We start from the raw sequence: 24,523 nt of genomic DNA on the forward strand, positions 1-24,523 counted from the left end.
TTTACCTCGGTGTGCCTTTAGCCCCGCTGTACCCCATTGTAGTTTTGGTACCACATGGGTGTGAGTAAATGATGACAGAATTATTATTTTTGGGTGGAGAATCCCTTTGAGAAAACACAACTAGAGATCATTAAGTGCACTAGTCAGACTGTGTGGTTCAGCTGTTTACTAAATGAAATCAGTGGAAATAGACAAGGTTCCATTTTTTGAAATTCTGAAATACTTACAAATGTACATTTAGAAAACTACTTAAAAATCTATGAACATAAATGTACACCGCTATTTATAGCTCATGAGAACATTTTTGCAATTGCAAGAGATAAAAAAAATAAAAATAAAACATTCACAGACTTTTGTCGGTAGTTTACATGAACATGTCCTGCTTCCACAAAACAAAACAAAAAACAAAAAAATTGTTTCTTTTTCAGTAATCAACTTAAAGTAAGTTGATATGGCAGGGTGAACAAACCTTCAATCTTTCAAGAAACATCAAACAGGTTTATCAATAACTGCTTCACTTTCCAGAACAATGTATTCTGACTGAGATCTATCAGTGTACAGGCTTATAACAAAGTCTTTCTAAGCTTGAACTTGCACATATTTAAACCCTCAGATGGGTTGTCTTGTTCCTTTATTCCCCATCGATTCTACTTTTCTGACTGAATCAATATCTCCACTGTCATATTTTCCTTCTCTGTTGTTGACTATCTCCACATATTTGCCCTTTTTTCATCTCTACATCTGCCATTGCGTCCTCTTGCCCTTCTGCATGCCCGTCCATAACCTCTGTCCTGAACACTTGGTTCTCCCGGTCTACTTTCATACTCGACTCTTTGTTCCTCCTGAATTAAACGTTTTGAGTTATCACGTGGCTGAAGTTTAAAACTGTTAACAATGCTTGGATTCTCTTCACGAATGCAATGTCCACTGACATCCTGTCTTGTGTCAGGTAGTCCCTGTGACCGGTCGCATTCGTTGTGGGAGTTACGTCTGTGTACCTGGGAAGTGTTCAGATTAATTGGACTTCCAGGTGGGGTGGGGAGTAGACCAGATCGTCGCAAAGGGCGTATATTTGTCTGTTTGGGTTGGCACTCAAAAGTTGCGCGTGGTTGCCCCAAATTTTGAATCTCACATTGATTCTGATGTAGTGGTTTCCTAAACTGAGTAGGGGTGGTAGTGGAATGGTTGGAATGAAAACCAGATGAATGGGCTTCATTATGGTCGTCAAAACTGTCACAATTTTGAGGCGAAGGTCTTCTCTGTCCATGGAAATCAGGAGATGGTTCTCTTTGGCCCAAAAACTGCTGTGGTGAATCAAAGCGAGGTCCCCTCATTTGTGCATTCATTTTATGACCCCTTGCAAAAAACGTCCCACCAATGCCCCTTCTTCGTCCTCTAAACTCAGATTTTTGAAGCCCTCGTGGTTGACCTTTGATTTCAGTATATCGTTGTCCTTCAAACTGGCTATGCGTTGGCCCACTTGCCAGGTCTTGAGCGTGTGTTGGAGCCCGTCTTGAAAAACCTGTTTGTATGCTGTCTTCTGCATCCTCTGCAAATGTTTGGTGGCAGTTAGGGCTTTTCCCTTCACAAACATCTTGGGGGGAAGCATGTCCACTTGCTTCAAAGGCTGAGGACTGGCCCCTGGGCTGACCAAATTTAGGACTTCTCAGCTCTTCTGATGGTTTCCATTTATCAAAGGTGGAAGGTTGAAAATGCTCTCTAGGATTAGGAGGTCTAAAATTGCCCTTGTGCACAGGGACAGGCCCTAATAGGGACTCTCTTTGCTGAAACTGGACAGATTCGTCCTTATGAAAATGCTGCCCCTGCGTAGAAGATCTAATTTTTTTGTCAGACAATCTACCAGGCTCTTGAAAATTGCATTCATGTAACTGGGCAGGCCTGGGTTTCTGACTTTGATGGCCCTGGTCTGTCTCTTCCAGTGAAAATCTTCTGAGCATATGGTTCGGATGTTTTTGGCGATCAAACTTGCCACGCTCCCATGTGGGGAATCCTTCTTTTTGAGAAGCACAAGGCTGAGTGTTGTGTCCTGCATCATGCATAAAAAAGTCACCTCTTTTATTTTGAGGCAGTTCTCCGCAATAGAATTGATCACTCTCAGATTGAGGTAAGTTTCTATGTTGTGAATGGAAAGCCCTTTGTGGGTAATCTCCTGAATGTAATTTGTCTGTCTCATTATGTAAATAATTCGACCTGTGAACTGGTGGCATGCCTCTCTTTTGATCAGTCTGGCCAGGCTCAGAATAATGAGCTGTTCGGTTATGTGGCGGCTGGGTAGATGGACTTATGGGATCATGGTGAAATGTTTGTGGCTGTAATGCTGGTGTAACTCTTTTTAAAGGCAGGTCAGTATCACCATGGGCAATATTACCTGTGCCTCGCAGACAGGGTGTAGGCAGTAGTGGTCCTTGTTTAGAAGACGAGTTAATTTTGCTTGGGGGCAAATTATCTCTCTTCATTTCAGATCGGTTAGAAAATGGCTGATTTTTGTCAAATGACTTATTTAATAGAGGCTGAGAACAAGCTTCCCCTGGATTCTGGAATGTCTGAAGTCCCTGGCTTTGATCAGCCTCATGCTTTATATTTAAAGAACCACCTTGCTGAACTTCTGCCAATTGTTTGTCTTTACAGTTATTCTCAATTTGCCCTGCAGATTGCATGCTATCACTGCCTGACACCTGGTCAGAGTCATGTTGTGAAGATTGAGTGTTATGCTCTGACAAAGGTCCAAGCCCTTGCTGGTCAGTCTTACGAGACTGGCCAATGTCATCCTGCGAACATTTGTCCCTCCGGCTTGAGTGTGAACGATGACTTCTCCTCCTATTCCGTGAGGGTGAAGATGAGTCTCTGTGGTGGTGACGATGATGCCTGTTCCTTGATGATGTAGCACTCCTTCTGTCACTGTAACTTCCCCTAGAGGAATGCTCTGATGACTGTCTGCTTCTATGGTGTTTGTCTGAGACATCCTTTGAGGATCTAACATGTGATGCTCTTGAAGATGCCCTGTCTTGGTGGTATGACCTGTGTTCACGCCACGACCTCCTTCTTGGTGACCTAGACTTGCTCAATGTGGACCTTCTACTGCCTCCTTTTTTGTAGTTATACTCTGAACGTGAACTTTTAGTGTTCTGTAGTTGTGTAGTTTCTGGTGACCATTCTTTTGGTATTGCATTATCAGAAGCCAATTTCTCTTTATTTGTGATTAATGATTTGTTCACTTCTATATCCTTGGTCTCTTCCAAGTTTAATAATTCTTGCGCACTTTCTTTTTCTACAGCCTCGCATTCAGCATCATCAATCTGCACATCCTGGCTGGCTTTTCGACAGATCCGTGGATCCCTATTCTGATTAATTATTGGACAATAGAGTGTTTTTTCTATTTCTTCCTCTTCGTCCCTGCCAAACTGTGGTGGGGGTGACATCAGAGCATCAGAAACAGAGAAATGGGCCATGGAAACGCCAATGGCTTCCTTCTGAAGGCGTAGATTTTCTGCCTGTTCTTCTAACTGTCTTTTCTGTTCCTCTATCTGCCTATTCAGCTCTTCAAGAATTTTTTGCTGCTCAGAGAATGTTGTACTTGAGATTTTATCATTGTAATGTGAAATTTTATGTTCAGAGAGAGTGGATTTGTGAGGTAAATCGTTACTTGTGAGGTAATTTTGCATCTCCTCAAACACTGTCTCGTCCTCTGGATCATAGGCTACGTCACTTGTAACTGTAGTGGTCTCTTCGATATTTTTAGCCTCTGAGGTTTTGGGTATATTATTTCTGACAGTATGAGCATTAGCAACTGCACTGTACTCTTCCTCTGGATCATACGGTCTATCATCATCATCATCATCATTAGTAGTGGCTGCATATAGAACTTTAGGCTCCAAAACTTCAGCTGGAGTAAAAGGAACCAGGGCCTCATTAGAAATAGCTGGATCATACTCCTCAGGATCATAAGGCCTATCATCATCTAACTCCATTGGATCATCATGTTTGGACATCTGTTGACAAGGCAGAACCTTATCTGTTGACAAGCTTATATTACACTCTGTGGCATCAGGGGGTTGTTTCTTTGGACCAAATAATGTGTTAAGTATAGTCTGAAGTGGGGGGGAGTCTTTGGATGGGCCTGCATTTACAGATGGGGTGGGTTTCGACACAGATAACAGTCTAGATGGGCCACACAGAGAGCTGGCAGAGTATAATGGGTCTGATAACCCAACTGAAGGTAAAGATCCACAAGGATTTGAGTTGAGGAAGAGATCAGCATCACAAGCCTTAATGTTATGTTGCCCAAGATCATTTAGTGAGGTAGAATTGCTGGTTTCCATTCCATCCGCACAAATCAAGGACCTAGATTTCTTTTCACCAACATCTTGTGGCAATCCCTCAGGACGCTTCAGTTTCTGACAGACTGCTAACCCTATTAGGATATTAGGGTGATCCTGTTCAAGCCCTAAGAGAAGTCATAATATAAAAAGGTCAAAATCATTATCACCTGATTTCAAAACAGATCAGTATATGTAGTAGGGGTGTGACAAGATCTTGTGCCATGAGATCTCGCAAGATTAAAATGTGACGAGATTTCTCGTATTGCCATGAAGCAGTGTGAGGGTGAAATTAGCATAGAATATGTCGGTGCTACGTTTACATTTACTTTTTATAAAAAATAAAAACCATTTAATTCAGTTGAACAAAGGTCGCTTCAATCCCATCCAGCTCATCTAACATGAACTGCAGAGTCATACGTAGTCCAGCAGAAATCAGAGTTCACTGATCACATGATGAGTGTAAGTGACGAGATGACTGACAAGACCATGGCGGAGCCTAAGCATCTGACAAATGTCTTATCTTGTAGAATGTGCACTCAGCACTACCGCTCCCTATTCATGTATGAGTATGTACAATCATGAAAGCAAAAGTTAAACGCAAAAATTGCTTTAAAACGCAAATTCAATTCCCTGCGTTTTTAAAACGACTCCCTGATGCATGCAAATATCTCCCAATATGAAACCTATCTTAGACTGGACTGTGTAGTTGTAACCATCTCTTAGCTTTGTATCATGCTTATAGAAAATTGGGTCTCTATTTGCACTTTGAATATTGAGAGAGTACTTTGATTATTGTTTGCACTTAATAAGACTAAGATAAAACAGTGTTATTCATTTTTATTTATACAATACTATACTTCAGTTAGGAGGTCAAAAGTTCATAAATCATGTACAGATCTAAGGTCTGAAGAGACTCATATGAAATCATACAGGAAAGAAGCCAGTCAGTCATTTGAGTTTGTGGCAAAACCTTTTACAGTGTTTGAGTATTGTTGTCTTTTACTGCATATGATTTATTCATACTCAGAAAGTAGAACTGAAAGGACAATAATTACAGGATGATTAGTTAAAACATTTCAAATGCATCTGCAGACTATTTTTCTAGTCATGTATTTCATCACTGAGGATTTCTTAAAAATACTGTGTAAAAATCTTGTGTTTTGTCTCGTGAGCTATCTGTCTCGTCACACCCCAGTATGTAATATGCGCATGATATACCTGGTCCCTCAATGGGAAGCAGTGCTGCAGGGATGGACTGTTTTGCACACAGCGGAATGAGGTAAAGATCTTTGATGTGTTTACAAATATTAGAAACAACCCCAAATCTCCTACGACTGTTGAAATATGAAAACAGGGACACGTATGCAACCTCCTCTTCATCAGAACTTGGATGAAACCGGATTAATGACAGCTCCTGTATTCAAAGAAATAGTGCAAATGGATTTTTATCAAGGGCATTTACCTAAATAATGTGCATTTAATATAATTATTATTTTAATGATGTTATTAATAATACATTTGAGGTCATGGGCTTACCTTTGCCTCTGATGTCTTTATCAAATCAACATATTCCCAGACAGTCTGAGGTAATATCCTGCCTCCAACTTGTATAGTGTCTGGTAAGTCCTAAACAGAGAATGCATACATGTAACACCCAAGAAAATGTATCTTATAATCAAAAATAATAATCATTTAGTTAGGTTTAAAAAGGCCAACCTCTTTCAGAAAGTCAGGAGAGCCAGAAATTAAGTATCCCTTTGTGACAAATTTGGCCACCGTTGGCATGTTAAGAAAGCCTTTCCATAAAATGTTCTGTTTAGATAAAAACTGCCTTGTTCCTTTATCGCAGTCTGCCAGCCTTGAAAAAGAAAGCCACATTATTAGAATGCATTAGAAATATTTAGGTTAACAATTAATTGTATTATTCATTGTTAAAGTTACATCCAAAACATGTCTGCATGCACCTTGTCGTTGAGCCATATGAAGTGTCCAGTGAGGCTGGCGAAGGTTTCATGAGGATAGATTTGGGCATTGGAGCAGGCAAATGTACAGACACATGTGGTGGCAGTGTCTCTTTAAGAGGGTCCATGACAGCCTTTACTGGAGGCGGATGCTGGTGTGGGGGTGAGACAAACTCTGAGCCAGCAGATGATGGCAGAGTTTGTCGGTATTGTGCTGTACGGGGATCTCTTCTAGAGATGGACACAGTGGGAACTGAAGGAATCAAAACAGGAGAGAAATCTGCTGATGGTAACTTCGAGTCCAAGTCCTCTGCATTGGGAGACGCAGGGGACTCAATGATATCAGAGTCCAGTGCCAGTGACTCCAGTGCTTCATCTTTCATCTGAACAACACATGGAGATTTCTCCTTTTCTGGGTCTTCTTTCACTGTCTTCATCTTGGGCTTCTTGGTTGCAGGATCATTATCAGTTGATACTTGGCCTGCAGGTAAGAAATCTTTAAGTATGGGGCAGGGCAGCAACTTCAAAACTGTTTTTATTTTTGACTATCTCTGGCCTTTTGCTTGACATGCAAGTTATGGAAGAAAGTTGCAGGGACTATTTGTTTAGGCTGTGGTTTGCAATACTTATATACTACATATAGCTATTGTTCTGGATACTGATTGGTCAATACAGTGATCCAATAATTTTAAAATATATGTCAAGTAGATATAAAGTATATATTTTAATACATAAAAGTCATTCTATATATAGTAACAGCTCTGACGTGCAACACCCATACTGGGTATAACAGAACCCACCAATAAGTTTTATCAGATAATAAATAATGTTTAACCCTTAAATGCATGTTTAACCTCTCTAATGACCCGGGACATCATTCACTACCATCCTCCTCGTTCATTTTTTAAAGTTAGACATCAACCTTCTTGGTATTCCACAATCAATTCATTATAAAGAATATAACAAGAAAAAAAATCATACAATTATAAAAGAATGCCTATTTTTGTATTCATTTTTTGTAAAAATTGTATAGGGTCGCAAACGACCCGAGGTGTGTACATATATTTTTTCTGCACAACAATAATTGAATCTTAGATGACGGAATAAGTGCAATTCACCTTTATTCCACAATGAGGCAATGTCTGATACACAATGCTGAAATGACGACTCATTCAGACAGAAATAATAAGAAAAACATGAAATGGCTCAGCGATTTACTGCAGAGCAAGTACTAAACGCAATCAAATATGACTGTAACTGTTACAGGATGAATCTGATGAAGCTGTTAGCGATCAAAATATTGATTTTGAAGATGTTGAAAATTATATAGTTTTGAGAATACGTTTGAGATTGCGAATGGGCTCATATTCGTGACCTCAAACATAAAACTAGCCCATTATTTGCTGAATTTACTGGGAAATGAGCTCTGACGAGGACAGTGATGATGGCATAAAACATCTGCTCAAACTGAGCCCTTTCAGCTCCAAAAGGTAACAAAATACGATTTATTTTATTCTTCTGTAATTGTTACTCTAATATCAGAGGAGTTTTATATTATTGCGACAGGTAGAGATCCTTCTGTGTTAGATATAGATCCAGGTCGATAAAGACCTGAATATGTAAGAATGATTGGCGAAAAGACATGCATTTAAGGGTTAATTACACTGTAATATCTAGAGTATGCACAGCCTCCCATACCTTACTTACATAAAGACATAAATCTCCATTAAAGCAGGCAGTGCATGTGAAGTTTTTTTTCAGTTCATTATGTGTTTTCGCTTACATACCTGTACATATCCTGCAATTAAGGTCAAAGAGATGGTGTTTATGTTCTGTTGTTGTGTCTTTCAACATGCTGCTGATCAGGTCTGGAGCATCTAAGATCATTTCCCTCGCCGGAGTCTGCTTCGGTTGAGACAGGGACTGTTTCTCTTCCTAAGGATAGGCAAAAGGCTTTATTTCTTGATTGTTCAGAGGAAGAGAAATGCCACTGTGTTTTAGCAGTTTAAAAAGCCCACATACAATCTGAGATTGTGTAGTCAAGCTGCAGCGGATGATCTGCAATGTGTTTGTCAAAGTCTTTTGCTAACTTTGTCTAAAATTCAACTCACTGAGGGAGTGTTTGTGCTCAATGGCTGTGTGGTCTCTACACTCATAACTTCCTCAGGAGGAGCAGGAGGAGCTTCTTCCATTTTCACAGAACGAAGAGATGATGATTCCTCCTTCGCAGAAGAGTCAGCAGCAGTTTCCTGTCAAAAACAATCAAAACGCTCTACATCGACTTACTTTACATGAATTTTTTTGTGACCAATCCAATACTTTACCTCAACAGATGTCATGTCCTGCTGACTCAAATGAACGAGCCTGACTGGAGGTATGTTTCCTTTCAAAACCTGATGACAAAGTTCCTGAAAACATATTAAAATCAACATATTAGGATAAATTTAAGACTCCACACATTATGAAACAACATCTAAATGAAGTAAATACAAAGAAAATGCACATAAAATAACCTTGTTTTGGGGATCTTTCAAGCTAAGGATGAGACACTGGTATTTATTCTTATACTCCTCATCTGTGGTGTAACACATATTGAACAGCTCTTTCTCCATGTCCACAGCCAGCTTTTCAATTTCATTCTCAGAAATGTTTAAATCATCACTCTGATTTAACCTAAAGAAGATGATAATCACAAGATTAGAAACCTCTGTAAGCAGCAGCAGCAGCAACAAGGACTAGCACACAAATGACTGAATGTGGATTAAATATAGAATTCCAGTTATCATTTTAAGCAAAGTGGACTACAAAGCCGTAAGTTACATCAAATTACTTAAAAAGTTTCATGTGAAACTCTAACCTTCTGAGCAGAATTTGACTTAGAGAGCGGCGGATGTTTTGTCTGATCAGGAGAGGACTGTCCACAGCAGGATCTTCCGCTGAGGCTCTGCTGGTCACAAGTTCTGGAGCTCTGCTGGACTCAGCAGCTGCCTTGGATTCAGAAGGCTTTTTAGTGAAGGTTAAAGGGCTTTTACTGAGAGCCCCTTTCAGAAGCTCCAGTCGTGGAGAGCCTGGCATGGTTTTCTTTGCTCTTCCTGGAGTGGACCTCTTGATTACTGGGGCTGCAGGAGTCTTTTCAGAAGGGGGAGCATCCAGAGTCAGATCCGAAGCTCGGTTCTGGGGTGTGCTGGTACTGCTCTCAACTTCATCTTTGTCTTTAATGGCTTAAAAATATAAACAGAATAAAGGGAATGATATAAAGATATGAAGTATTTGTTAAAACACACACAACTGATTATGTATTTCAAAAGTTTGGCTAGGGACGCTTAAGAAGCAAGCCCATTTTGGGACTAATTATGAAAATTGGGACTGTAGGTCGCTCACCTCAGCACTGCTGGACTCTGGTTTGATCTCTAAGGTCAAGACACCACGTGTGTATCATTTAACAATTCTATTCTGAGTCTATTCAGTCATTTAGCTTTTATGTGTTCAAAAAAATAACGCTGTAAAACCAAACTGTACATAATGATTTAATGTAATGAACTAAAAATACGTGTATGTGTATTGTTGCACAAATAACTACAGTAATATATCCAGTAAACGTCATCTTTTAACAAAATCTTTTCAATAAAATGTCTGTGTAAAAAGTCATCGAGATTGAGCTGTATAGGCACCATTATATGAACAATAAATGGAGATTTAGAGATTGGTCCATAGTTCACAGATGAATCAAGATTACTTTTCTTCAGTAGGGGCCTAACAGTTGCAGTTTTAAAAGTTTGTGGACATTATTCATGAGTAATAAGGAGTTTGTAAGGAGTTTAGTGGGTAATGGGTCAAGAGGGCAGCTAGAGGAATTCATAAGTGAAATGTCCCATGTGTTTCTGGTGCTGACAGATGAGAAAGTGGACAGGTTTCATTCCAGAGTGCAACTTTACAAGTAGGACAATCTCCATTTTTCACCACAGATTTGGTGAGCTGCAGCCCTACAGATCAACCACTTCCTCATACTCATTTCCTGATATCATAATTCTATGTTGTGTAGCTTTCTCATTTATTCAGATGCAAGAGTTTTGATTTATAGAAAAGCCTTGTGTTAGAAAACCAGTTGTCATATACAGGTGAGTTTCTGGACTTATTTAGATTCTACTCAAGCAGGATTTCTCACATGAGCAGTACGTATGTGGTACATTTCTATTTTTGCAGAACGAGTCTATTTTTGCTGACCATACAATGACAGCATTCTTTGTGCTCAAAATGAATGAGAAAATGTAGTAATTTCACCATAAATGCATAATTAAAGTCTACTGTGTTTACCAGTCTACCATTGTGAACATTTGAGTTTTGGTGTGAAACTGAAATGGTGGTCTATCCTAAAAACAGAGTGATCTGTTCCTGATCCAACTGTCCACAAGTTAAAAGGTAAAGTGTACTTGTAATTTGTTTTTCAAACACAATTCCCAAATGCGGCCCATGTCTGCCACACAAATAGCTCTGCATCAAACTCAATGAATTAGAATGGGCTTTATGCCGAACATCGTATGAAAGACGGGAAAATTAGTCTCATCGCATCTGCTTGTCTGAGAAAGTGTTAATGGCAGCATGAACTGATGTCGATATCTATAGACTTTTAAGGTAATCGCTAACCTAGCTAGTTGTCTTTATTGCTGGCATTTTATTCACTTTAAATATCTGATTGTTAGTGAGAAGAAGAAAAATAAAAATAAAAAAACTTTAGATTTAGATCAAACTGCGATGGACACTGGTTATACTTTCTTTGCTCACTCCTTTTAAGTAAAACAGCTCTATATTTAACAAAGCACATATAAAAGACCTGAACCAGAAGTGATGCGACCCGTTTTACAGAATATGGAAGTTTGTAGCACATAACCCGCATTAAGTTTGATACTGCTTGTGATGCAGAAATGACAGACTTGTACTGTAACACATTCTCAAGACCTCACACCCTGTTTTAATGGTAGAGATGCTGTGTTTTGTAGTTTGGAGCCATCTGTATGTGCAAATGTCCTTGTTTGTGCTTCATGTGAAGCGAAACAAGAGGATCTGAATTAATTTGTTATTGCTGGTGCTTTAAAGAGATGAAATGCTGTAGAAGTGCACACAAAGGAGGTATTTTGTTGTTATTTTAAAACATTAAAATAGAAATAAGTACATGAATTATTGGTGAAGAAATGTGTCTGCCAAAAAAATCATTTTTAAACAAATGTTGACATGAAATATGACAAACTGTGGCAGCCCTTGATCTTAGCTGTGGATACTAGTATTTGACCAGTGAGTCCATGTAACAGTGTTTTGAGAATGTCAGGGGTCTGAGCGTGGTTCGCATAGTTTTTGGCCCAAATTTGAACACTCCAAACCATCACACCCTAAATGTGCCCTTGTTTCATAAGCGACTGTGTAAGACTTGTAAGTCTGTAATGTGGTCACACTGTGCGGTGTTGTTCATGTAGGTGACGCAAGTTCAAGCCCATCTTGGAAAAGGCATCCTTCCAGATTCTTGCCCTATTTTTTCTATTTTTTAAGTCAAGTCACCTTTATATTAATGTGCTTTATACAACACAGATTGATTCAAAGCAGCTTTAAAGGGATAAGCAGGTAAATGATCAATGACAGCTGTACAGCAGCTCTAAAAGAAAATACTGTCATTGTTCAGCTGAAGTCAGTGTTGATCCAGTTCAGTTCAGTTCAAGAACTGTGTAAAGTTCATTAATTATAGACTGAGTTTAATTCAGCTATAATCAGCTCTGGAGAAAACATTGATGTCATAATCCAGCTCAGTTCAGTTCTCATTCAATAGTGTCAGTGCAGTCAGATCAATAATACTGATGAATATTACCTGATGAATTTTCAATGGAAGATTCTTTGTAAATACTAAATCTGTGAAATATGATCATCCAACGATTGTCACTCCAATGACAAAATTAGCTGAGGAGAGGCGAGTATGTTTGTGTGTGTGTGTGAGAGGGAGCACGTTTAAATGCACACCAACACGCTAATAACTACCAAAAGTCAGTTTACTGAAATGAAGTTTTACCGATTTATATGCAAACCAATAACCCAGCAACACAAGAAAATTGTGCTTATAGTTAAAAAAAAAAAAAAAATCAGTATCGAAGTGACAAGGTAATAACCATGTATCCGACTCTTGAGTTTTCCAATTGTGAATTGTGTTGTGATAAATATGTGAGTGATGTTAGATAATGCATTAAAACTCCAGAGTACTTCAAAATGGCAGCAGGAAAATTACAGATTGATTGTTTGTGACCGAAGCCTTGAAAAGTAACTTTTTTGTTTTTCAGGAAAACCAATGTAATATATTTTTGTTCAATAATATTGTTTGATTATTATATAAAATTGAGGGTATTTTATGATACTGTGCAATATTTATTAGCTATTTTTTCCCACTGAAAATACAAATTATTTTATTAAATTAAAGCAGTATTCCATATTAAAAGGCATTTAAAATCCTTTTTTTTGAAGGTAGATTAGTGCCACTTGGTGAGAGTAAAAAAAAAAGAAAAAATTATGCAATGTGTTTGTCTGTGAATGTGAGTGTGTTTGTGTGGGTGTTTCTGTTTTGTGTTTTAGAGTGTAACCTCTTTCTTGTTTTTTTTTACTGTTCTGTTTTTTATTTTATTTCACACATTTGTATAAACTTGCTCTGTCTTATAGTCATGCTAGTTCATATTTATGTGTGAGGGGAGGGGGTTGGGGGTGTATTTTTCACTCTTGGCATTTTAGAGTGTCCCCCCTTCAGTGCTGTGCACTTTTTTTCTGCAGTGTCTGATTTCTAGTTTGTACCAACAAAAGATTTGAGTTTTCGTGTGTATGTATGTATATATATATATTCGTATTTCTCATTCATTTCCTATGTCGGTCATTTTTGACTGAAAAGAAGGTAAGTGACTTTTTTTACGGCCCTTTAACATGTCCGAATCATGTCCTTGAATTTTTTTGTGTGTTCATATTGCTAATGCAACAAAAGTCACCAAGTGTCATCTCATTCCAACGAAGCTACGATTTTTAACATTTCAAAATCTAAAATTATTCAGTCAAAAATGACTGAAGAGGGCCAAAGGGTTAAGAAGATTTAAAACACAGGTTAAAGGTGTTTACATGCTGGGCGAAATTGGGGTAAATGGCAAAAACCTAGCTGCGTCGATCGGTTTATGCTTAAGCCGTTTATCACTGTATGCAGAAAATGACTGTATGCAGATGAAAGGAAAGAGTTAACATGTTTACAAAAGCATGTGCACTGGTGGCTTATTAAGAATGTGCATGTAAACGAGCACAGAGAGAGCGAGAGAGAAAGCATCTCCTTGTGTCTGTGAAGAGAGCACATGATACATACTGGGTTTGTAATCTAGAGCAGGAGGTGATGCTGCGGCTGGCTGTACAAGACTTGACGATGCGGTTGGCTGTACAGGAGATGATGCGGTTGGCTGCACAGGACTTGATGATGCGGTTGGCTGTACAGGAGATGATGCGGTTGGCTGTACAGGAGATGATGCGGTTGGCTGTACTGGAGATGATGATGTGGCTGGCTGTACTGGACTTGATGCGGTTGGCTGTACAGGAGATGATGCGGTTGGCTGTACAGGGGCTGATGATGTGGTTGGCTGTACAGGGTCAGTGACTGTAGCTGAACACCGTGACTCTTCATCCATTTTTTCTTGTTTGCTCACATGCTCTTCCTGTGCAGGCGTCTTATTGATCTTCACTTTGAAAAGCTTTGCAAGAAATGATCGTTTCTCACTCTGAAATGTGAAAGCATAGAAGTGAACACTGGGCACACAGAGTAACAAACACTCACTTCAACGTGATTCAAAATGTGATTGCACGACCTGTATATTTTTTTATTTTATTAATCATTGAAATGCATTGCATTCTTTGAAAGTGACACTCATCAACTGTTCACTTCAAATATATGCAAAAAAAGAAACGTCCTCTCACTATCAACTGCATGTCTTAACATGTAAATATTTGTATGAACATAAAAAGATTCAGCAACTGAGACAAACTAAAGTTTCACAAACAGACAGATCTCAGGTGTCCCCAGAATGTGTCTGTGAAGTTTCAGCTCAAAATACCCCACAGATCATTTATTATAGCATGTTGTAAACGCCCATTTTTGAGTGGAAGCAAAAACATGCTGTTTTGGTGCATGTGCTTTTAAATGCAAATGAGCTGCTGCTCCCACCCCCTATCCAGAAGAGGGTGGAGCTTGTACAGCTCAAGTCTCAGATACTCTGCCAAAAACGAAAACATCTGTTTGATTTTGATTATCATCTATATAGTGGCCACACTCATGTGACATTGCAGTTCTTCATCATCAATGTTTATTATCTGCATGCGTTTTAAAGCTATATCAGTCTAAACTTCTGATATATGGTTTTTTGAGCGCACACATCTGAAGCACGGGCACAGAAAGCTGTCTGTCAGACAGTGCGTCCCGTGAGTATTAAACTAAGTTCTCTTTCACGTCTTATTGAGCTTAAACTGTCAGATACACACAGGGTCATGTCAAAAACACACATAGTTGGTTATGTCTGTGAACATAAACAGCAGGGGAAGAAATCACATGTATATTAGACCTGTGTATTAAATTGACAGCAGTGTGATATACGGTTGTTAAGTCTGACGTCATGCGACAGTGCTTCCGGGTCCAAACGCTCCACCTCGTACTACAAGAAAACAACAAACGGTGCTAATATGTACACACACGATGTGGTGTAATACTACCAAAAAATTATAGTCATAACTTTTATCTCCATACCAAAATCCCAGATGGCCAGACAGTGATTCATCTTTTATAAATCGTTAAAATATTAATGTCTGTGACGCTGTGAGCACGGAGACTGTTGTGTAGACTAAGTATTTTAAATGTTTAACTTTTTAAAATGTTAAATGTTTAATATGAATAAATAGAGCTCATAAATAGCTGTCGAGAAGTGAAATGAGTTGAGGCTTGGACCCAGAAACGACGTTCCATACGTCACGACTTAACAAGCGGATACTGTTAATATGAACCAAACAACAAAAGAAAAACAAAATCACTCACTGCTTTTGATTAAATAACTTAATACATTTCTTACTTGAATGCTGCTGTTAAATGCTCGGCGGGGAGATAAACATGCTGAATGCGTACAGCTCACTCAGGGGAGGAGCTAATAGGGCAGATTCACCAGTAGTGGGTGGGGCCTATGCAATGTGATGTCACATTGAAGCACATTCCTGAATTGCTCATTTTAAAACACTGCTTCAGATTTATAGGGGGGGAAAACTAGAGTGGATGGACTTTTACCACAATAGGCTGGTTGTGTACACACTGCAGACACATAATTTAGTTAAAAAACAATATAAAAGTGAATTTTCCTGAAGTCCTACATCCCTTTATGTCCTACAGTTCATCTGATCCTCATGGACTGCAGCTGATTTTATTCCACTTTTCCAGCAAACTCTTGCAGGTTCTTGAAAACGTCTGGTTTGGTACATGGTTTGGCACTGGAGGACGATCAGCTGTCCTTCTGTCTCCTTGTAACTTAGGCGTCTTACATTATGGACAATGTAGTTTAATCGCTCTGTTCACATATGCAGTCCTCACACCTCCTGCAGTAGGACTATAGCAGGTTCACACAGGTGATCAGGGACACTGCATCCTTCTCCTGCTGTCCCAAATTATTTTTACTGTGACCTTAACAGTCTCCTTCATGTAAATTGTCAGGACTGTTCTTCAGCTTCAATGTAGCTACAATGACTAAAATAAAGCACCACCAATACTATGTCTGAAATTGCCCTATATAGTGCACTCATTTCAGTCATTTGTAATGGTGTCTGAAACTATATTATCAAGTGTATTTTAACACTGGTCAATACTGTCAAAAACGTTTTTCTATATTGACAGTTTTGCTAAGGATTACTCTTTTTTTTTTCCCCCAAGGTTTCAGGGGCTTTTAGGGTCCCATGGTCAAAAAAAACCATTACATTTGGCACGTCAGAGTCGTCGGCCATTATGCCAGAGCAAAAGGTGTATAAATAGGTGTGATGGGGTGGGAGTCTCTGCACACATTTTATGTGTGGTGCATATATTGTACATGATTTCTTTCAAAAATATGTATGAAATGCTATACATATATAGTTTTCATTGAGTCAAACAACTTTCACACAGATATAAGCTCTGCCCAACAGGAAGTCCCATTTTGTTTTTCATGAAAAGTGAATTTAGTGAACTTTTAAATTCTCCTCCTAAGGGATTCATGTCATCATCATCAAACTTAATCAAAATTATGCTCAAGATTTTGATGATAAACATCTAGAAGGTTTTTGATATTGAAACACTTTAATAGCGAGGCAATACATTCAAGGCAAAAAAAAAAAAAAAATTGATATCAATATTTTTTATCATCCAGCCCTGATCGCAGAACTGGAGTGGTCTGCTTGAAGAAGATGTGGAAAAACAGCTAAAAAGGGTCTGAAGGCAGTTAACATGCTTTCAAGACACTGAGTCCAACCCACTGTACTGTACTGTAACAGTACTAGATCCTCGATTTAAAGAACATTACTATGGCACAAAGGAAAAGCAGCGTGCATGGGAAATGATATAGGCAGAGCTGATGGAAGAATCTGGTGAAGGAGACACCAGTGTGCCAGAGAAACGGACATGTACAAGTGATGAGGTGTACGCTTCCTCGCTTCCCGGCATGCTTGACAAGATTCGTGATACCTATGCATGACAACGGCTCTCTCTGGCTCAGCGGCAGTGAAAATAGATACAGGCAAATGGTTTTCATATAGGAATGAGATTGTGATCTCGATTCAAACACCCACGCAATCTTTTAACGATTAATTGTGCAGCTAATATTTATATTTATATATATATATTATAAATGAGAAGTATCCAGCCCCCATGTGTGTCCACAAGCATTGAATCTGGCCCCTTTTACCAGAAGCAACAATTTGAATGAACAAAGATCCCTTCGCACTGCTTGCGTGTCTTACGCACAGGTATTCATCTGTCCCAAGCACCAGCACAGAGAGTGAGGGAGTGTTCAGAGCTGTATCTCATGTTCTGGATGAGAAGAGAAACCGTCTCTCGTGCCAGAAAGATGAACTTCAAAGAGTTCAAGAGAAACCTGACATCTAAGAGCTAAGAGAACCTAACCTAGAGCTGCTGAGATCATTACTTTACTAGTGTTTTAGATATAGTCATAATCAGGTTTGTAGGACTTTATTTGTATAATTATTTTGAATCAGTGCTTCGGAGCGTGTATCAAAGTCACATGAACCACTGAAATTTCAAAAAACTTATGATGTAACAATGCTGAAATCACGTGACTATGGCAGTTTGATACGCGCTCTGAACCACTGATTCGAAACAAAAGATTCGTAAAGCTTCGAAGCTTCATGAAGCGGTGTTTTGAAATCGCCCATCACTAGATATTGTTGAATAAAGTCGTTATTTATTTTTGCCGCACAAAAAAAGTATTCTCATCACTTTTTATTATTAAGGTTGAACCACTGTTTTAAATATCTCTTTAGTACCTTTCTGGGCACTGATAAAGGAAGTGATCTTGCTGACAATGGAGGCCTCACTGAGCCATCAAATTTTATCAAATATCTCTTAATTTGTGTTCTGAAGATGAACGAAGGTCTTACAGGTGTGGAATGACATGAGGGTGAGTAAAAGCCTTTAAGATATTTTCTATCAAATTGTGTTGTTACTTTCAATAAAACTGTGATAGCTTGTAGTTTTTCCAATTTAGACTCATTAAATTTATGAATTTAATTTACAGTTATATAAATTAAAAAAATAAATAAATAAAAAGTTTTTTTTCGATTTCAGTTGTCAGACAAGTGCATGCTGTGTTTTTGCCCAGAATTTTCATTTCAGTGCATCACTACTTGAACTATTTCACTATTCAATGATTAAACTATTAAAACCGAGGCTTGTCGGATGCTTTGCTTGGTCCTGAAGTGAGTATGAGGTCTCTGCGGAACAAAAGTGGGCGTTTCTGTATTTGTAGGTGTTTTCAAACTGGTGGGTGTTTATATATCATGCAATGAAAATGATCCCCTTCACCCAACCCCACCCCTAAACCCTATCAACACTCTGATGTGGGCAAATCAGTAATGCTCTAAAAAAAAAATGCACCTCTGTTTATGGCCTCGCTCATCAATCATTAATGTCCTGCAGAGACTTGTACTTGCCTGAAGATCTCATTTAACATAGCTGGCTCCAAACTACTCATTCGTATTTCCGTCACCCTGCACTTCTTATAAGTGTGTTTGAAAAAAACTCTCTCTGGATAACGAACCACATAGAGTTTTATTATGTTGGTTTGACAAAGCCACCTGCTTCCTGCTAACTGTTTCCTCTGTCAACTTCCCTCTGTCAACTTCCCAGGCTGATAGAAGACTTTTAGTTAACATAGTTTTGGGTACAAGACAATACTCTGCTGAGAGTTTTGGATATCAGACAAAACAGATGCCTTCTGGTAAAGAGACTGGATCCAATATTCCTGGTGTGGAAATTCATTTAAACATTTTACAAAATGACTTTTTTTATCTTCAACAGAAGAATGTCTTAGAGGCTGGAAAGGCATGAGAGCGAGTGAATGATTTCCCTTCATTCATGTCAATGTACTCATCACAGAAACTACATCGGGCATATAACAGTGAACGGGCTTTATAATACATTAATACAGAAAGACAAATTAATACATACATAAATGACACAAATGAAAAATGCCGTTATCAAAGTTCAGAGTAGGGATGGGCGATATGGTCTAAAAAATGTGTCACGAAAATTTCAGGCATTTATTGCGATAACGATACCAATGATGATAGATATAGATTATATATATATATATATATATATATATAATTTTCTTCTGTAAAATAGATTGTTATGTTTAAGTTGTGTTCCAGTGACTGTGCTAAAAAAAAAAAAAATCATCACACAACAACAATTACACAATAATAATCAAAATCAATTACAAGTTTAAAATGTAAACAAAGATTCTGTATTTATTTATACTCTCATGGTGCAAACAGTGGCAAAAATAGTGCAAACAGCAAAAGTAACAATCACCAACCATGTCTTCAGTTGTGTTTCAAAATTACAACAGAGTACAACTGCAAATAAATCCTGATAAAGTAACAAACATGTTAAAGTAACTAGGGATGTGCAACGATTAATCGAGATTAATCGTTTGCAAAATAAGTCTGTGTTTACGAAATATATGTGTGTGTTCTGTTTATAATAGTTATGTATATATATGTATGTATATTTTATAGTACATGTAAATATAAATAATTTATATATAAATCTAACATTTTTCTTAAATATAAACATGTATGTGTCTGTATTTATATATACATAATTATACACAGACCACACACACATATATTACGTAAACAGACTTTTATTTTGCTAACAATTAATCACGATTAATCGTTGCACATCCCTAAAAGTAACCTGATAAAGTAAAGAAGTTTAGTGTGAAACAGTCAATAACACACTCTTAGAATGTAAATATAATACGTATGTGGAACATGATACCACCAATTAGGTAGTTAAATTTTCACTCTTGTCCCATGGAACAAATTGTAAAAATAGTGCAAACACTGTATCAAAAAGTAACGATCCCAACTATGTTTTCAGATAGTTTACAAAATATCGCTGTGATGTAGGGCTGGGCGATATATCGCATGAGATTGTCACGCGCATTTCGTCAGTAAAGCCGGTTCCCTGATTACCGCTAAATCGCCATCACCTGCTTTCAAATGGAGCAGCATTTAATAGACAGAGCCGTAGATCACTGATAAGCTACACAATATCGCGTTCATTATCGCAGATGAATCGCCTTCGATAATGAATGCGATATTGCGTAGCTTGTCAGTGTCTATTAAATGGTGCTCCATTTGAAAGCAGGTGATGGTGATTTAGCGGTAATCAGGGAACCGGCTTTACTGACGAAATGCGCGTGACAATCTCATGCGATATATCGCCCAGCCCTACTGTGATGCAACTCTCCATGTACGCGCTTCGGATGAGTACACACAAATCTCCTCACAGCGCGCACAAGTTCTCTTTGGCGTCTTACGGTTGAATGTTTAAATTTGCAAGGTTTAAATGAGTTTAGTTTAACACAGATAGCAACGTGAGATGTTCAGGTCTCACCTGCGCTCGCACGCTATCAACACCCGGATGATGAGGGCGTGAATGACTGCTCATAGAGCATACGGCTCTTGCATTGAACATTTGTTTATAGTTATTAGGGTAGTTTGCTCCGCATCTGATTTTCTCTAACCAAACCAATTCCAAATTGTGGAGGTAGCTTCTCACTTAACAACAAGCTCCTCCTCAGCCTCACGTCCGCCTTCCGCCATGCTTGTTTTCACTCCGCACGTGAACAGTGAATCGGTCACGCACGAAACTACGTCATCAACTAGACTTACATTATTATCTTGAGGAGAGTTTTCAACGGTATATCGCAAACGATAAGATATCGCCCATCCCAAGTTCAGAATTACGGCATTGGACAACAAGAAAACCACACATTCCCTCTGTAAAACCTGCGTTATGACTTGCACCACAGACCGGAGAGACAGCTCTGTTAGGGAGGAAATAATCATTACCTTGATAGACGGTTCAGTTGGTGGAGCAGCAGGTTTTGGGTTCTCAATTTTGGGTTCAGAGAGAGACTTCATGGTCATCGCTGCATGGCGCACAATACACTGATGACCACAGTACACCGACTCTGGCAGAGCGTCATTACTGCAGCCTGGACCAATGCATTTAGGAGAAGCAGCCTCCTCCACCTTCACCTTCTCATCCACCATCACCTTCATCTCCTCCACCTTCACCTCCTCCTCCACCTTCATCTTCACCTCCTCCTCCAGCAGCTGCTTGACCCCCACCTGAGACACAACACACCGATTAGATAGAGTCATTTTCTGTGGCATCCAGAGGACTTTTGACAGCTACAAGGCTTTTGTTAAAAAAACAGAACGAACATTCACATGTTTGCATTCCTGCGCAGACATTCTGATCAACAGAGGGGTGGTGCTAAAAATGAAGCAGGGTTGTTGAAGTTTTTTGCGATAGGGAACAGCACAGCAATCTTTCTCTATTTTCTCGACTAATGACAAAAAACGATTGGTTATGGCTAGACTAGACTGACTCAAATGTTAATCAATAATAACCTTATGGCTAAAAATGTCTACAGTGTTCAGTTTCTTCATTTTCAATAAGATTACTAAAATATGACTAAAATTACCTATTGTTCTCTTTTTACACAAAAAGATGATAATTTGTGTGTACAACGAAAGACTTTCAGCATATCTTGTTTTGTGTTCAACAGAAAACAAAAGTCACACAGGTTTTGGAGGACATGATGGAGAGAAAATTAAAAAATGTTCATTTTTGAGTGAACTATCCCTTCAAATCCTGCTTGGTACAAGTGAGAATTCAGCATAGAAATGCACTTTCCTTATAAGACACTGATGGAGACTGAACAGTATGGGTTTTAAATCTTTTAGACAGACTTTGTATTTCTACTGAAGCTTAAACTCCATTACACCTAATCATTGACTGAACTGCAGAAGATGAACAAATTACCGCATGGCATGAGCTGATCTGGTGTTGTCTGCTGAGGTTGTCCTGGCAGTTGGAGCATGTGGGACAGACGAACTCTTCTCCATTCCTCTGCGGGACACCAGCTCCGGCCTCTGAGCTGCTGACACAGTCCACATGACGCCACTCTCGACACAAGCTACAGCAGATCATCAACCTGACAGACAGTTCGGCAATATCAATATATGAACATTTCAATAAATGCATAAAGAAGCTTTATGAATGAGGGTAATGCATCATATATTAAAAAGAACAGGTAAAACTAAAATAAATGTTTGAGGAAAAGAACAAAAATTGAAATTGAACTGAGTCAGGATGCGATTGATCGGCTGATATGACTCAATGGTGTTGGACACGGTGAATCAGTCTGTCAGCAGTGACTCTGATCATATGTACATTTTAAATCGTGCTTCATGTTTTTAAAAAATAATTATATTGTCAATTGATGTTATATTATTTTTGCTTTTTTTTTTTCGATTTATGATAGCATGATAATGTAGCATTTGCTTGATTTTGCATAAAACACTTGTGGAGCAACATGGTTTTGGTATTTACAGGTGAAGCTGTTGAACTTCATCTGATCTGCAGCAGCTGAAGATGCATCTCTTCTGTGAGCAATTAACACTCCACAACCATTAACCAAGACGCCTAACCTCTGCTCCAGCTGTTTTCTGATCTAGCTTTCTGATAAACCTGCCACTGTATACTGTAAATCACGCAGAGGTGTAAAGTACTTGAGTAAATGTAATTAGTTACTGTACTTAAGTATCTTTTTGGCTACTTTGTAGTTGTACTGAGTATCAAAGATATTGGCAACTTTTACTCTCTACTTGACTACATTTTTGAGCAAGTAAATGTACTTTTTACTCCACTACATTTGTGATGAGTAATGCAATTACAAATAAAATTTTTCATGGCAGCTAACTTTATAGCAGAAATAAACTGCTGCAGAAAAAGAAGAGATATCGCCATCTAAGGGCATTGAAGGTACTATATCTTGTGCATTTTACCTTTACTCACCCAAAACTTGCGCTCAAACCAGCACATGCAGTAGACTTTGACTATTTAATTTTACTTAACATTGTTTTATTCATCCACTATATTGACAAGACCGTTTTGAAGGATATTAGTTTACTTTATGGCCTTTCTGTGCACTTGAGCTCAACTGAGACTTGAGAGTTTGTAGACATTTAAAAGGTTGTTGTGTCGACCCTGATTTATTGCAACATTGAGGTGTTCAGTTTTATTTTGATTTAAGAAAATAAACTTGATTTCTCATCTTACAAATCGATTATTTCTTATTTTCACTGGCATGTCTCTCAGGACTAGTGCATCTCTGAGCCTACATTCAGCATGAGTAAATCGCTTAAGTACTGTTAAAATCAGATACTTTAAGAATTTTACTCAAGTCGTGCTGGAATTGGTTACTTGTAACTTGTAGTGAAGTCATTTTCGATGTAAGGTATCAGTACTTTTACTCAAGTATGGTTTTCAGGCACAATTTACACCTCTGAAATCATGCCCAATATTTGCATATGCCAGCTCATGTTCCCAACATTATGAAAGGAATTACACAAGGGCAGCCAGTATTAACGTCTCGATGGGAACAGCCAATCATCAGACTAGGTAAGCAAGCAAGGACAATAGCGAAAAATGGCAGATGGAGCAATAATAACTGACATGATCCATGATATCATGATATTTTTAGTGATATTTGTAAATTGTCTTTCTAAATGTTTCGTTAGCATGTTGCTAATATACTGTTAAATGTGGTTAAAGTTACCATCGTTTCTTACTGTATTCACGGAGACAAGAGCCGTCGCTATTTTCATTTTTAAACACTTGCAGTCTGTATAATTCATAAACACAACTTCATTCTTTATAAATCTCTCCAACAAACTCATTTGTCACTTACATTACTGTGACTTGAGTACAGAAAACAAATTGAGAACCTCTTAAGAATTGCACTAGCAACGTTCTTATAAAAGTCTTCCTTCTCAACAGTTTTCTTATGATTTTTATGAATCCAGACCCTGGAGGCTGGATGTTCTCGCGTTTTCCTGAGAATAAAATTAGAGCAATAATCTCAAATCTACTATTTTTAAGTAGTACACATCTTGTGCTCATTCTTAAAAATAAAATATCAAATCTGGAAAATAGAACATTTGACCTAACATACAAGTTTGAAAAGACTTTAGGGTCGAGTTTGAGTTTTTGGAGGAACTATCCATTTAATGTTCAACAACATCCAGCAATTAATTACACAGCTCTCCGGAATGCTCGATTCTGATTGGTCAGTCACAATATCCAGGTAACTAAAACCAGCACTACTTTCATGTTGCTCAAATCACACCACATAACTGGTGCCATGCTGAGTCACTGTCAAACTACACAATCAAATAGGGCTGCAACTAACGATTAATTTGATAAATCGCTTAGTTGGCAGATTCATTATTTGATTAATCAGATTAAAAGCCCAATGTTCTTTTTATTTTATTTTATTGACAAAACACACTATTCCACATCCTGCCCGCCAGCGCTCGTTCAGTAAAATCTAAAGTTTAACG

General features: G+C 38.3%; 1 protein-coding gene across 5 annotated transcripts in view; it reads right to left on the reverse strand.

Moving 5' to 3' along the window:
- Nucleotides 1-24,523, reverse strand: part of si:ch73-181d5.4 (death-inducer obliterator 1) — a 29,159-nt gene continuing 4,636 nt past the window's right edge. For all 5 annotated transcript variants that reach the window (XM_067370901.1, XM_067370902.1, XM_067370904.1 and 2 more), the window contains exons 3-15: nt 21,942-22,113; nt 20,960-21,241; nt 13,671-14,076; nt 9,159-9,522; nt 8,815-8,974; nt 8,626-8,709; nt 8,413-8,550; nt 8,089-8,236; nt 6,305-6,782; nt 6,057-6,198; nt 5,877-5,966; nt 5,559-5,754; nt 1-4,465 (exon numbers count right to left, since the gene is read on the reverse strand). In XM_067370901.1, coding sequence (XP_067227002.1) covers nt 705-4,465; nt 5,559-5,754; nt 5,877-5,966; nt 6,057-6,198; nt 6,305-6,782; nt 8,089-8,236; nt 8,413-8,550; nt 8,626-8,709; nt 8,815-8,974; nt 9,159-9,522; nt 13,671-14,076; nt 20,960-21,241; nt 21,942-22,113 — 6,421 coding nt within the window. In that variant the 3' untranslated portion in view covers nt 1-704. The remainder of the gene's footprint in view (nt 4,466-5,558; nt 5,755-5,876; nt 5,967-6,056; nt 6,199-6,304; nt 6,783-8,088; nt 8,237-8,412; nt 8,551-8,625; nt 8,710-8,814; nt 8,975-9,158; nt 9,523-13,670; nt 14,077-20,959; nt 21,242-21,941; nt 22,114-24,523) is intronic.

The sequence above is a fragment of the Chanodichthys erythropterus genome, chromosome 20, assembly GCF_024489055.1.
Source record: "Chanodichthys erythropterus isolate Z2021 chromosome 20, ASM2448905v1, whole genome shotgun sequence".
NCBI lineage: Eukaryota > Metazoa > Chordata > Actinopteri > Cypriniformes > Xenocyprididae > Chanodichthys > Chanodichthys erythropterus.